Raw genomic sequence first — 14,880 nt, 5'->3', positions numbered from 1 at the left:
CAACTCTGTGAAAGCCATGATGATCAAAACCAGAAGCCTAGAGAAAATCCCTGAGCAATCTTTCCAATTTCTGATAGGAGGCTTTAGAAGGAGCCCAACAAGAAGAATAATAGACATGAGCGGCCGCAAGAACTTTTGAACAAATTTGGAATTTGCCCGCAAGGGAGAGCAATTTCGTAAGCCAATAATCTAGTTTCTTGGTGATCTTGGCAAGCACAACATTCCATAGTTCAGTAGGCGAAACCTAAAAAGCAAATGGAATGCCAAAAAAGTGGAATATCTCTCTATGGGTGACCCATTTCCATTCAAATTGGCTAAGCCAAGGTGCTGCTGGCAAGAAAGACTGTTAGTAGTAGAGCATTTTATGCCATTGAATAACAGATCCAGAGGTTTGACAAAAAGTGTCCAGGCATTTTAAGACATTTTGGATGTTTTCTTCATCCTCCAAAAGAGTGAGGAAGGAATCATCAGCAAAATGACCATTAACCAATTGGGAAGATCATTTTGGCAAAGAAATGCCACGAACCAGTCCTGAGGACATAGAGCGAGCTAGCAAATAGCCAAACCCTTCAACAACGTGGACATAAAGTGTTGGTGTCAGAGGGCAACCTTGCCTGATGGAACGAAAAAGCCCAAAGGCATTAGATTGAGAAATTTTGATGGTAATGCAAGCATTAGCATCGCCAAAAAGCATTTCCACAGACTGTTGGAAATTGGGACCAAAACCAAGAGCCTGGAGCATAGCCAAGATAAAAGGCCATTCAATGCGATCATAGGCTTTAGCAAAATCAATCTTCAAAAAAACAGCCGGCTGTTTGGATTTGCGAGCCCACTCCATTCATTCCCAAATAGCAATAATGTTGTGAAGAATATATCTAGACTTAATAAAGCCAGTTTGCTCAGGCTTCACAATTAAAGACAGAAGGTGCCGGATTTTGAGAGAGAGTGCCTTGGCAATAATTTTATAAGACACGTTCAGAAAGGTAATGGGCCTCCAATTGCAAATATCCTTAAGATCTCCAACTTTAGGTATAAATTTAATATTTCCTTTATTGATGATAGTTCTTAAGCTTTTAGTATGATAGGCTTTAATATTTGATCTTCATGATCTCTATATTTTGTATATTTTGTGATTGAAAACAACACAATTTTTGAGAAAATTTCGCTGTGTTTTTTTGAATCTGAAAAAAGTCATGTTTTACCAGCGCCAGAGATGCTCCCAGCGACTTTCTTCAATGTAATTCGGGGACAGCCAAAATAGCGCCAGAGATGCTCCCAGCGACTTTCTTCAATGTAATTCGGGGACAGCCAAAATAGTCGAATCTTGCTTACTTTTGCGCTTGACGTACACGTAAAGAGGCTGGAACCCCTCTCCCCAAGCATTGAGTTTCGTCAAAATTTAAGGGCGCTCGCAAAGGGTCGAAACGCCGGAGACGACGAGGCCATGGCTTATCGCCTTTCAGCGGCCCTCAGAGGCTGCTCAGTCACCAGGGCGGTTGCAAGATCATGCTTCCCCTCGGCTCCTGCTCTCAACTGCCTCTGATCCAAGCGCTCTTTCGATCAAGGTCTAAAAAATGGAGAATGATGATGTGCAGAGTAGCTGGAGTCTTCATGGAAACAGGGATATTACTTCGCGCTATGAAATTCTGGAGAGGGTGGGTAGTGGGACGTATTCAGATGTGTATAGAGGCAGGAGAAAGGAGGACGGGTTGATTGTAGCCTTAAAGGAAATTCATGATTACCAGAGCAGTTTGAGAGAGATTGAAGCCCTACAGAGGCTAAGGTTGGCTGGTTCCCCACATGTTGTTTGGCTTTATGAGTGGTTTTGGAGAGAGCACGAAGATGCAGTTTTAGTGTTGGAGTTTTTACAATCTGATCTTTATTCTGTTATAAAGTCCTCAAAGGAGGACGGGAAGAAAATTCCTGACAGAGAGGTTAAGACATGGATGATTCAGGTCTTACAGGGAGTGGCTGATTGCCATGCTAATTTTGTTGTCCATCGTGACCTGAAGCCTTCAAATCTATTAATATCGGCTAATGGAATTCTCAAGGTTGCTGATTTTGGACAGGTAAGTAAGATAATCTTTTTTGCTTGCTTTTTAAGTTTTACGGTTGGCTGTTGCAGTAAGCTCAAGCCTCTTTTGTAGATGTCATTGCAAGTATTGAGTTCAAATCTGAAATGCTCCAGAGTTAGACTTCCGTACAGGGAAACAATACTCATCGTGGCTGTTCTGCACTATATTTTATCATGCTGTGGGAATAGTAGAGTTTTTAATTCATTTTGTATCCAGCAAGCGCACTTCCTTGTTTTCTGTAAATTATTTCTTGGTTCAAATTTTCTTTTGATTCGTAGTATATTCCTAATTAAATATTTTAAAACTCTCTATATAATTCAAATTCCCCACTTTACAAAATTGGAACGCCTGCTGCACCTGCATTACCACTGCCATTTATCATTGACTTTAGGTCTGAAATTCACCAAGTCGTGAATCCATCTAAGGAAACAAAACTCTTTATGGCTGCCCTGTACTGTATTTTTATCATCCTGTAGGAATAATAAAGTACTAGTTTCCAAGTTCATTTTGTGTCCAGCATGCCCACATTCACTTTTTCTGCAAAATTTTTCTTGGTTCAAAGTTTATTTTGATTTGCATTATTTCTCTAATTGACTATTTCACAACTCTATATAATGCGAAATTCCGAATTCAATTGGAAGCCCTGCTCCATCTCTACTATCGCTGCCATTATTTGTTTTGAATTGCTATTCCTGAGTTTAAATATGAAATGCACCAAATTCATAATTCCATATATGGAAACCATACTCTATATGCCTGTCCTTTACTAGTTTTTATCGTCCTGTAAGAACAATTGAATATTACTTTTTAAGTTGATTTTGTATCCAGTATTCACATTGTCAATTCAAAGTTTCTTTTGATATGTATTATTTCCATAATTGAATACTTCATAATTCTACATGATTTGAAACCTCTACTTCACAAAATTGGAAGCAGTGCTGTACCTGCACTTCCACTCATTCTTTTGGAAACTTTGGCTTGAACTTCACAGTAAGAAACATAAAATCAAAGTCCCACGATTCTTTTCCTGAAGCCAAACATATATTATGAAACAGCTGTAGTACCTTTTTTTTTAATGAATTCAGAAACATTCTGATGTGGAGGCTTACACCTGCAGGCAAGGATTTTAGAGGAGCCTGTTACAATTTTGACAAGAGAGTATGAACATCCAGATGGTAAGGTTGTGAATGCCTCGGGAGAAGGAAGATTGGATAATAGTGTTAATGCTAAAAATTTACCAAATGAAGTGGATGTGAATTCAACCTCTGCAACTGAATCAACTTCTGAAGGTTTTGCAGAGCGCAGACACTCGGATTTAGGGTGGAAAAATGAAGGTATTGTTGATTCTGAACTCACTTGCGGTGTGGGAACTAGATGGTACCGAGCCCCAGAATTGCTATATGGAGCAACAATCTATGGTAAAGAAGTTGATTTATGGTCCTTAGGCTGTATCTTTGGAGAGCTGCTGATTTTGGAACCTTTATTTCCTGGCACTTCAGATGTTGATCAGCTTAGCAGACTGGTTAGAGTTCTAGGGAGTCCAACTGAGGAAAATTGGCCCGGATGTTCTAATCTTCCTGATTTTGGGAAGATTTGTTTTCCTGGTAACTCTTCTCATTTAGGTTTGAAGAATCATGTTCCAAATTGTTCTGAGAGTGCCTTTTCTATCTTGGAAAGACTTGTTTGCTATGATCCTACAGCTCGGCTTAATGCAGCAGAGGCTCTTGAAAATAGATACTTCATTGAGGAGCCTATTCCTGCCCAGGCACATGAATTGAAAGTTCCTCCACCTCAGAAAGCTGATGAAACTTTCTCAGATGATGAATGGGACAAAAGGAAGAATGATGAATCAGATTCAGATCTTGAAGGCATGGATGGTTTTAATGTTGTTCACTCAAGTACTGGTTTCTCAATCCAGTTTGAAAATTTGTCATGAGGGATTCTGTTTTTCTATAATAAGAAAACTAATGCTCGTGCCAGGTCTGTTTTGAAGGCATTCAGACTGGAGTTATCTAGTTTACATTAGAGGAGATTGACTACTTCGACTGTACTAAGCAGAGATGTGCTTCATAGAGAGATATTAAAAACTCATCCTTAATTTCCTGGATGAAAACATGGAATGTAGTTTCCAGTCTGTGAACAATGAAGAAAACACAGTCTTGATTTTGGCAGCGATATCTCCTGTACAGTTAAATGAATATCTATCCTTAGCCACATAACTCTTTAATTGGCATACTTCCTCATATGATTTACATTTCTTTTTGGGAACTAGCTGAAACAGATTTCTTTTTGCCATTGGAACTTGATTCAATGAAGTGACCTTCTATAGATTCTGTATTTTCTTGCCAACCTCATGAAACTGACTGCTCTTTACCATTGGGACTTCATAAGTTGTTATTTAACTGAATTTTCACATTCTATTGGAGGTTCAATTTTGGGGTGAGAGGCAAAGTGATAGTATATTACTGAACTTGGAAATTTTCAACAGAAATGAAGAATGTTAGCAAAGTGGGCCTAAGGTTTTATACAGTTGCGAAGCTTCTTTGTTTTGTTATATATTTGAATTTTGCCAAGACTTAATTCCCTTCAATTTGTTTGTTCTTTTAACTATTTGTAATGTCTCTAGCATAATTCTAATGCTGCGAACCCTTTTTTTTTTAACTTTTCATAGTTACATTTGGGCTTCTGTTTCCAAAATACACAGCCTTGATTTTTGTATTTCTAATTTGAATATATGCCACTATTAGCACTGCTGGGCATGCTGCATGATGCTACCCTGTTATTCTGAGCACAATGGTTTACAGTAATGAGTGTATGAACTGAAAAAAAAGAAAAAGGAAAATACTGAGAGGATGAGGGGGTGATTCAATATTTTAAAATTTTATCACAAGTGGAGACCAAACAAGATCACACAAAAAGAAGACACACAGATTTTTCTCACGTGGAAACCCTTTTGGGTAAAATCCCCGATACACTAAAAATCAGAAATGGGCTACAACCCAGTACAATAACTGAGCTTTGACGCAACCCGAGAACTCCACTTTGTCTGTCAATGAACTACAACTCAAACATTCAGATGGCTACAACCATTAAAGTGCCAAATCTTTAGTGCAAAATCGATCTGGTCATGAACTTTCCAGCACAAGAATGGAAAGGAGATTTCAGAGACTACAAAATAGTGAATACAGTTGGACCTCTCCTCAAGGCAACTTCATGATATTGCCTTGCTAGCAGCACCAGACTCAATGACACATTCCTCTTCGCTACAGTACAATTTTCACATACCCATTTTCAAAGTAAAGTATTCAACTTCCTTCTGTTCTGTGATTCACTCCAGCAGAAACCAACATCTGCATGCCCTCAAATGTTATAACTGAAGAACTTGGCTAATAAAAACACTTATTTAAAATCTGTCTCCCTTTTTAAAACTTCAATACATAGAGAGCAACTTATATGCCTCGGTTTTCTCTATGAGACTGTCATCAGCATTAAGATACACCATGATAACTTATTATATTTTAGACACTCCGTTTTCTTTTACAGCAACATCCTTTCACCTTTGTCATTCCCATCTTACAAAAAAATTGATTGTATTTGAAGACCATTCATATCTCACGCACCTCCAGAAAATGCATGTCATCAATTTTGATTGTAACGACAGCCCAGAGCTGGTCATCATGCGTTAACAGTCCACTTGAGTGCATGGATGTTTTCTGCATGTTGTCTTTAGCACAACCATTTCACACCACATCTTGAATTGATAAACTGCCACCTTCTTGCCTTATCACAGATGTGTGTCATTTTGAACCTCCAAAAATTTAGCAATGTCAGAGCATTTTATTTCTTGGTTACTCTCTTCCGTGTGAATGATATCTAAGTTGCAAATAACTCAAACACCCGTCCTTGTCTCTTCAACTTCACTTGTAACACCCCTACATTTGTCCATTGTTCAAATGCCATATATTCTGTATATTTTCTGGAAGAAAAACGACAATTATACTCTGCATGTTTTCAGCAACAGTTCTTACTCATCGTCAGGAAGGAATCTTTCTACTGTTATAAAATATGCCTTTCAAAATCCAGAATGCACACAATGTTTATAATAACTAAAGTGGAGCAGAGAAACCATTACACTATCCTGGCACTTACTGTTGTCAGGAGTTGCATTGAGCATTGCAGGAGGTAGCAGGGATTCCTTCTACACCGAGTATGATTAGTTCTAATAGGTACTGAGATGAGAGATGCTTGGTATAGGATGAATTTTACATGCATCATCCCATTCAGCTCCACATCAACACATGCCAGCACAATAACAAAACCAGCTGGACTAAATGTCAACGCAACAACCACATGTCACAAAGAGAACTATAGATCAGTAACACACACAATCAGGACTACATGCCCAATGAAAACTGATCCACCAGAAGGTCATATGCTAGCACTTGGCAGTCCAACAGGCAGAACTTGCATCACAAATCAGAGAGCCATTAAATTGAAATCACAAACCATCAAGGAAAAATACCAACTCCCCCTATTTTTCACTGATGGCAAACCCGCACAACTACCCCCGATGGTACTACTCCCCCTTTGACATCAATGAGCATGAGGCACAAGTTCACAACTGGAACTTTGGGGTAAAAGATAAAACTCTATCCCTGAAAGTAAGCTACTCAGTGAGGTAGAAGTACACCAAGTCTATTCCTCAAGTACTCAAATTGTTCTCGGGTAATGGTTTAGTAAATATATCAGCCGCCTGTTCTTTAGTACGCAAATATCCCAGTTTGACAATATGATTAGCAACCCGCTCCTTCATGAAGTGAAATTTAGTTGGAATATGTTTAGTGCATGAGTGCATAACTAGATTCTTGGAAATGTCTAGAACGCTGGTATTGTCACAATAGATAGAGATAGGATCAACAAACTCAACTTTAAAATCGAGCGAAGGATGTTTGATCCAAATTACCTATGTGCAACATGATACAATTGCAATGTACTCAACTTCAACTATAGATACTGAAGTGTGCGACCTTTTTTTTGCTTAACTATGAAACAAGACAACCTCCAAGGAAAAATGCACTGCCACTTATGTTTTTCTTATCATTAAATGAACTGACCCAATCTGAATCAGTAGAGGTTGTTAAAGTAAAAACAAAACGTTAAGTGTTCCTTTCAAATACTTCAAAATATTACGATAATAGATAAGCTTCTATTATTAGTTAATGGTTATCTATTTGTAATTTATTGTAAATATTAGAATGTTTCTAATATTAGTTAGTGTGTAGTTATCTGTTAGCTTTCTTTAGCTTTCTTTTAGCTAGAATAAAAAGTTTCTATTCTTTACGATCGTTTCCTAAGGAAACATCGTTTTATTCTTTTGTATATATTGACCTCTCGGTCTCTGTTAATATCAAGCAAATATTTACCAATTACTTCGTAATATGGTATTAGAGCCACTTAATTTTTTTTCAAAAATCATAATTTCTTTTCTAAAATTATCAGACCCTATTTTCAAATTTTTTTTTGAAATATTTGCTTTGAACTAGGGTTTGTTTGAGAATATTGACCATCAATATTCACATTTTATTTTCTGGCCGTTTTTGAAAAGACCATGACTTTTTTGGGCATTTGCGTCCATTTTTTTTGCACATCTAGGGCTAGGATTGACACCAAGGGTTTCTTAAAACCCTCAGTAACATATTCGCACCCAGAAACTGTGTTTTTTGCTACGGATTTGCTATTGATTTCAAGTTTTTTTCAGCCCAGGTCATTTTAGTTTGAAACCCTAATTTTTGAGCTCAATTTTTTTTTCTGACCACATTTTTGGTGGGTTTTTCGAGAGCTCCACTGGGTCGTCAAGTTTTTTTGGGTGCCTCGATTTTTGAGCTAGTGGATCCGAAAATTGACAACATGTTCTTTATGGGTTTTTCGAGCTTTCTTCTGGGCGAACACGAGTCCTAATCTGAATATGACAGCTCTAAAGAAACCTAAATCAGCCAAATATAATATTGCTCCAAAAGAACCACTCTAACTAGAGCTTTAGATTCTTAGTAGGCGTCCCTTCTTTGCTGTTTTGTTTGGAGCGCACAATACTATTGAATAGAAGTCCACTTAAAAAGAAATCATTAGTATTGTTAGTTATGAATATAAATTGCTTTCTTGATTAGATATTAACATGCTTTGTTAACCCAAACCAGTTCACAAAATGCTGAAATTTTTTGAATTTTATTACAAGATCTACTTGGTCCTACCTTTCCTTAGAATATAGATATTACTATAGTGAAGCAAAATCCACCTAATAAATCAACTTTTAATATAACATTCTAAGTTCAGCGTAATTATTAGTTATTGATTCTAATCATAAAAAAGAGGATACAATCTAACCCAATCACCATTAAATACAAACATATTATTCAACTAGATTCCTTAAATTATGATAGGATTATAATGGAGAAAAACTTAATTACTTATTTTAAGATTGTTTAATTAAATTAACTTAATTAACTCTAATATCTAAACGTGGACTAGAAATTCCACACAGGGCAATGCAACAATATGTAACTTTCCAAAACAAATTTTAATTATATTAATAGGATTCATTAGAATATATTTAAACTTATGCAAAAAGTAAACTGGTTTACCAAACTTCATCATAGGAAGGAAATAGAACAGGTCGACTATCTCTGCAGAATGCTTTAAACTATTAACCTAATTACTTTTCCTGTGATAATTTGGATTCTTATAGTATAACAAACTCAATATAGACTAGAAGTACATTGAGAGTGAGTGCCGCCTTATAAGGAAAAGTTAACAATGATAATAAAATGCATTAGGATCTCATACTTTATCGATACCCTACTAAATGTAGTGCCTTTAACCTTAGAGGATTTATTAAAAAAGGATATTAATCTGAATTTACATATTAATCCAATTGATCTGCCCATTTAAAGCTCTGAAAGCTGCTACCTTATCTACCAATTAAAATAGTCTAAAAACTTGCGTCCTTCAAATCTACGCTCGCAACCCTACCGAGTCCCATTTGATAATCCTGTGCATATGTGCCTTAATAAGGCTCTAAGAACCATAGCAACTATAATGCAGAGGTAGAGAACAGTATAAACTTTATATTAATATAAATATTATATATATTGATATCATGAGATTACAAATATATAGAAGGAGGCGATTGAGCTGGACGCAACCAGACTAACCAGCCTCGGAATAAACTGCCATACTAAGATAACTACCATATAAACCTAGTACAAAACTCCCCTTTAAAAACATATGAAGACCTAGAGCATACTAAAGAAAACCATGAGCACGAAAAGCCCTAAATGCCTACCCAACCAGAGAGAGACCGAAAAAACACTAACCAGGATACTAGACACGAGACAACATAGGGGAAGACACCAACTAGAAACCATAGAGAACAATCTAAGAACCAAGCACACCCTATTGTTTCCAAAAAAAACATAATGACCTCGGCAATGTCATTAGGGTGTTCCAGCTGGAAATTCAAAAGAGAACTTTTCCCTACTGGACTTTTCGATATTAGGGGTACAAAACTCCAGGGCACCTAGATTTCCCAGTTCCACCCCCGAATGGACATAGGAATTAAACAGGCCAAGATAACTTTTGAGCCATTCCTTTCCAATATCCGCCACTAGCCCTCTCCATCTGAGGAGGAATTGTATGCTGGATTCCATCTTTGGCCACACTTGGTTAAATGCTATAAGATCACAAATTACCAATGCAAGTTGCCTTGGTAAAATTGCCAAATCAAAGCTCCCCAGAGGACGGTCCATATACATTTTAGGGAGGGGGACTCTGAGCTTCTCGTCTAAGCTCGTTATCGCTTCTTCTAGCCCTCCGCACCAAATAGGATCAAATATGTTCTGACAGAGTCTCACCATGTCCCATTTGTCAATTCTCGCCTTGGCCATGCACCCAATAAAGGTTCCTATAATATCGCTATTAGTCCTCCATGAGAAGTCATATTTGATAAAACCTTCACCTAGGGCCCTACTCACCGCAGTTTTTGTCATCCCATCTATTGGTCTGAGCATCCGAGTCCACCTTTCTAGCTTCACATTGCCATGAAAGGCCATAGTACGAACCTCCGAAGCATGAAAAACGCAGATAAAAGTATCCATAGCTAAAAGAAGGGCACAAAATGACAACGACAACAGGTCCCAAAATGAATATAAAAGGGGAAGAAACAGCCTACAAAAGCTCTAGAAGATCTAAGACACTTGCCTACATCATCTAAATCATTATCTTGACATCACCTAGAAATTGCTATGATGCGGAAGAGAGAGATTCCATAAGGGTCCATTTGGTTCGTGGAATTTTAAAAACCAGGATTTCTATAAACCTTGGTTTAGCCAAATCAAGGTTTTGCAAATCTTCATTCTGATTTTTGGGATTTTACTTAAACCATTTGTTTCACTCGGAAGATGCGTGTCAAGACACATTTTTACGTGTAAGGTTGGAGTAAAAGGAAAATTTCAAAAAGTAGTCCAATCTATTGTTTTTACACTCCTTAAAAAACATAACCAGATTTTGATTTTCAATTCCGACTTGCTAGTAGGAAGTTAGAAAACCTGGTTTTGAGGCAAAATTGGAAGTCCGGTATGCTAATTCCATTTTTTCCAATTTTGAAACAAATGCAAAAATTTTCAAATCCGGATTTTGAAAAAGCCAATTCCTGTCATCTTCCAGGAACCAAACGGACCCTAATTGGAAGACAAGGGTGCTACCTACTAACAGAGAAGGAAATTAAGCCATAAACAACTATCTGAGAGATATAAGATACTCAACTCTTTCACTATAACTTTCTATTCGATATAAACACATCTAAATTAAAGGACCCCTAAAATAATCTTATGCCTAATCCACTAAGGAATTATGAAAATGCATTTTGGCAGTTTTATAATCTATTAATCTGTGCAATGCCTATACTTCATGACATCCTATAATAGCTGGTTACAACTTATAGGATATATTATAAACTTGATCTAAAATAGCATTCTGTTATATTACAATATAACTTAAAAAGAGTTAAGGGACCTACACTTCCTAGGCTATTGGTAAAACAGAACTAAGAAAATTCAAACCATTATAAAATTGATTATAGAGATTACTTAAATTAAAAATAAATTGGGAAGACTAGCACTCTATACTTGAGAAATGATCATTAAATACCAAAAAATTCCCACCATCAGCTCCCTTATTTGCCAGCTGATCTGCCTTCCGATTACCTTCCCAAAAGATATGACAGATCTGGATATCTGCAAACAGGTCCAGGAAACTATGGACTTCTTCCAGTTTAGAGTAAAGAACCCAGTTGGGTGTTACTCTCTTCCTTATAGCATTTAAAACAATTTGAGAATCACCTTCGATGATGATATTAGATAAACCTAATTTTAGGCAGAGCTGAAGTCCTTCTTCCAATGCTTCAAGCTCTGCCAAATTATTAGTATTGGGATCGATAGATTTCACTTTCTTAACAATCCACTTACCTGTGTCATCAATAATGATGCAACCGATACCTGCTACACCTAGATTACCTCTAGCAGCCCCATCAAAGTTAAGCTTTGCCCATCTACCGGAGGGGGTTCCATCCATAGCTTTCCCTTGCCTCTTTGCTCTTCTTGAATTATGTAAGCGGGGGATTAATCAAGTTTGTCCATTTCATTTTGATATACCCATCCCAACTTGAGAATGATCCTTATTCTTTCATGGAATTCCTAAGACGAGTGTTTACTGTCTTGACTATATAAATCTTAATTGTTATTTCCTATTTTTTACTAACACTCTATTACACCCAAATTTTGTAGGTTGCTTGACCATGTGGATGGTAGGGCAAGAGTATTGATAGAAGACCAAAAGAAAGAGTGGAAGAAATATGGTTGCACCATTTTATCTGATGGGTGGATAGATGGAAGAAGTAGAACCATTATGAATTTCTTGGTTGCTTACAAAGATGATGTGGTGTTTTGGAAATCTGTTGACGCCTCCAACAAAGTGAACAATGCACACACATTGGCTTTAATGTTGGAGAATGTTGTCATGGAGGTGGGAGTAGAGAATGTGGTGCAAATCATCACAAATAATGCAGCAACATATGTGGCAGCAGGTAAATTTAATTTTTTATGTTCAATATGAATCATGAATGTAATGCTATAGTATTATTCAATTTAGATTTTTTACTAATTATTGATATTTTACTAATCTTTTAGGTAGAATCCTCCAAGAGACCTTGTGCAGCACGTCCTTGACCTTCTTTTGGAGGACATAGGAAAACTTGATTGGGTGAGTCCAGTTGTGGAAGATGCTAGTGGAGTCACCAAATATATCTATAATAGGCAAAGATTTGGTGAGACCCGCTGTGACAAGGTTTGCAACGGTGTTCTTGACGTTGCAAAGTATTCTCGACCACATATTGGCTTTGAAACAAATGTTTGTGTGCTGATTGGGTTGCTTCATCTTACTCAAAGAAGCCCGAAGGAGAGGCTGCGGCATGGATAGTCTTTGATGATAGTTTTTTTGCAAAGGCTAAGGAGATTGTGGAGGTAGGTTCAAGAATCAAAACAATGTATTTTTATTTGATTCAAGTTTCATTATTAATTCATATTAATTCATAACTTACTATGTTATTAACTAATTTGTATTTTTCAAATTTCAAATGTGGATGTCTATGCCCCTGGTTAGAGTCTTGCACACATGTGATGGGCAACAATCCCCAATGGGAGGTCTTTATGAGGCCATGGATAAGGCCAACGAGGCTGTTAAAAATTACTATCATGTGGACAGACTCAAATTTGACCCCATTTGGGAAATAATTGATAGAAGGTGGAATAACATGCTCCACCAACCTATTCATGCAACAGGCTACTTCCTCAACCCCAAATTCAGGTATTATGATTGTCCTTGAAGTTGAGATTTTACTAAGACTTTATTTTACTTTACTTTTTAAGGTTGTGTAGTAAGATTTGATATCATTTTCTATTTGTTTTAGGGCCAATGATTCCTACTTAGATCCTAACAGAGAGGTCATGGAAGGTCTCTCTAAATGCATTGAGAGAATGATATCCAACGAAGCAAAGAGAGACCTTGTTGTGACCGAACAACAAGTCTATGTGGAATTGAGGGGTAATTTGTTCTCTTCTGTGCTAGCAAAGAGAGCAAGATCTACTCAAGCACCAGGTAAAGCGTCAAACTTTAAAACTTTTGCAAATTGATAAGTTGTGTTTTCTGATTATCTTTTTTCATTGCTTTATAACTTTTTATATTTTGTTCTGTAGATGCTTGGTGGGCAAGTTGGGGTGGCAATACCCCAATTTAAAGAATTTCGCTCTTAGAGCCCTATACCAACCTTGTAGTGCATCCCATTGTGAGCACAATTGGAGCTTATTTGAGTTGATCCACACAAAGAAAAGAAATAAAATGACTAAAAAATGGTTTAATGACCTTGTTTATGTGCACTATAATCTTAAGTTATGCATAAAAAGGGCACAGAGTTCACCACTACCTGGTCCATTCAATCTGGAAGAGATAGATTCTTATTTTGATTGGACAACACATGAGCTAGGTCCATTGTTTTCACTGGATGAGATCGCTGATTTGGAGAGGTAGGCCATGGAGGGGGATGTCGGAATAGATTTTCATTTCACAATGGATGACATTGAGGACGAGGACGATGATGATTCAAGCTCAGAGGATGAGGCATTACCAGTGCCACATATAGGAGGAGATACATCCTCTTCTAGGATGCCGAGCCAGTCAATAGGGATGTCAAGTGAGGAGGCACAACCACAAACTTCACAGTAACGCAGCGCACACCCTACCCCAGTGCGGGACACTTCTTGGAGGCCTAGACCCCCTCGCTTTCCTACTAGTAGTAGTGCAACTAGAAAGAGGAAGATGTGATTGTATTGAATCTTGATGTATTTACTTTTAGTATTTACTTCTAGTTTGATAGATTGAAACTATTTACTATTTTGCTTCCCGCCACGAGCAATACGCATGAGAATGCAATTTTGTACAACTATGCATTTATATATATCTAAACTCTGCTTGTTTCTTTTGTGTTCTCTTTAATTAACTTATTAAATGCATCTTCTCATTAAATTTTGCAAATAAAATGTATTTTAAATTAAATTTTAGCAATTTTTTTAGGCTCCTAAGTTTTCTCGAGTTTTTTTTTTTAAATCACCGAGTTTTTCTCGATTAAACTTTTGGGGGGATTGGTGATATTTTGCCTTTGGCGAGTTTTCCAACTATGGTTCTGGTGTTACACGTTCGATTGCCCTTGGTACTAATCAGGATGCATGGGATCTGAATAATCGGGAGTCGGTGATGCGTCTTAGATTATCCGTAGTTGATGATCAACTCTCTCAAATTCCATCTGGCAAGACAACTATGGGCACATCTCAAGAATCATTATGAGACTTCTAACAAAAGTAGAGCTTTCTTTTTGAAGAACACTATTTTCTATTATCATGGATGAGTGAACATCGCTCTAGGCTCACCTGAATAGGATTCAGGAAATTTGTGATCAGTTGCTTTCTATTGTTCGCAAGATGGAGGAAGAGGACATTATGGTCATCACTCGTAGGAATTTACCCAAGTCTTATGAGCATTTTATCGAGAATCTCAATATCACGTCTTCTAGTATTGATTTGAAATTCACAGATCTTTGCACACTCGCTTCAACAAGATCGGTGGAAACAATAGTTCGGTAGTAGTTCCAACTCCACCTCCATAGAGCAAGCCTTTGCTGCTAAATTCTTTCAAAAGGATAAAG

At 37.2% G+C, this 14,880-nt stretch overlaps 2 protein-coding genes across 2 annotated transcripts; both read left to right on the top strand.

Annotated features, from left to right (window-relative positions):
• Positions 1 to 1,381: 1,381 nt before the first annotated feature.
• On the top strand, positions 1,382 to 4,604 carry CAK1AT (CDK-activating kinase 1AT). The gene is made up of 2 exons (XM_089828764.1): positions 1,382 to 2,069; positions 3,193 to 4,604. The coding sequence occupies exons 1-2, from the start codon at positions 1,575 to 1,577 to the stop codon at positions 4,009 to 4,011; spliced, it is 1,314 nt and encodes a 437-aa protein (XP_089684890.1). The 5' UTR covers positions 1,382 to 1,574; the 3' UTR covers positions 4,012 to 4,604.
• A 7,287-nt stretch (positions 4,605 to 11,891) lies between these two features.
• LOC149554710 (uncharacterized) lies at positions 11,892 to 14,157 on the top strand. Its single transcript, XM_089833513.1, has 5 exons — positions 11,892 to 12,210; positions 12,314 to 12,646; positions 12,786 to 12,989; positions 13,093 to 13,280; positions 13,379 to 14,157. Exons 2-5 carry the CDS (start codon positions 12,609 to 12,611, stop codon positions 13,417 to 13,419), a joined length of 471 nt encoding a protein of 156 aa, XP_089689639.1. The 5' UTR covers positions 11,892 to 12,210; positions 12,314 to 12,608; the 3' UTR covers positions 13,420 to 14,157.
• Positions 14,158 to 14,880: the final 723 nt, after the last annotated feature.

Source organism: Cupressus sempervirens, chromosome 5 (genome assembly GCF_028749045.1).
Source record: "Cupressus sempervirens isolate cs-2001-9-10 chromosome 5, ASM2874904v1, whole genome shotgun sequence".
Lineage (NCBI taxonomy): Eukaryota > Viridiplantae > Streptophyta > Pinopsida > Cupressales > Cupressaceae > Cupressus > Cupressus sempervirens.
The sequence above is the reverse complement of the archived record's forward strand: the minus strand, read 5'-3'. Positions and strand labels throughout refer to the sequence as shown.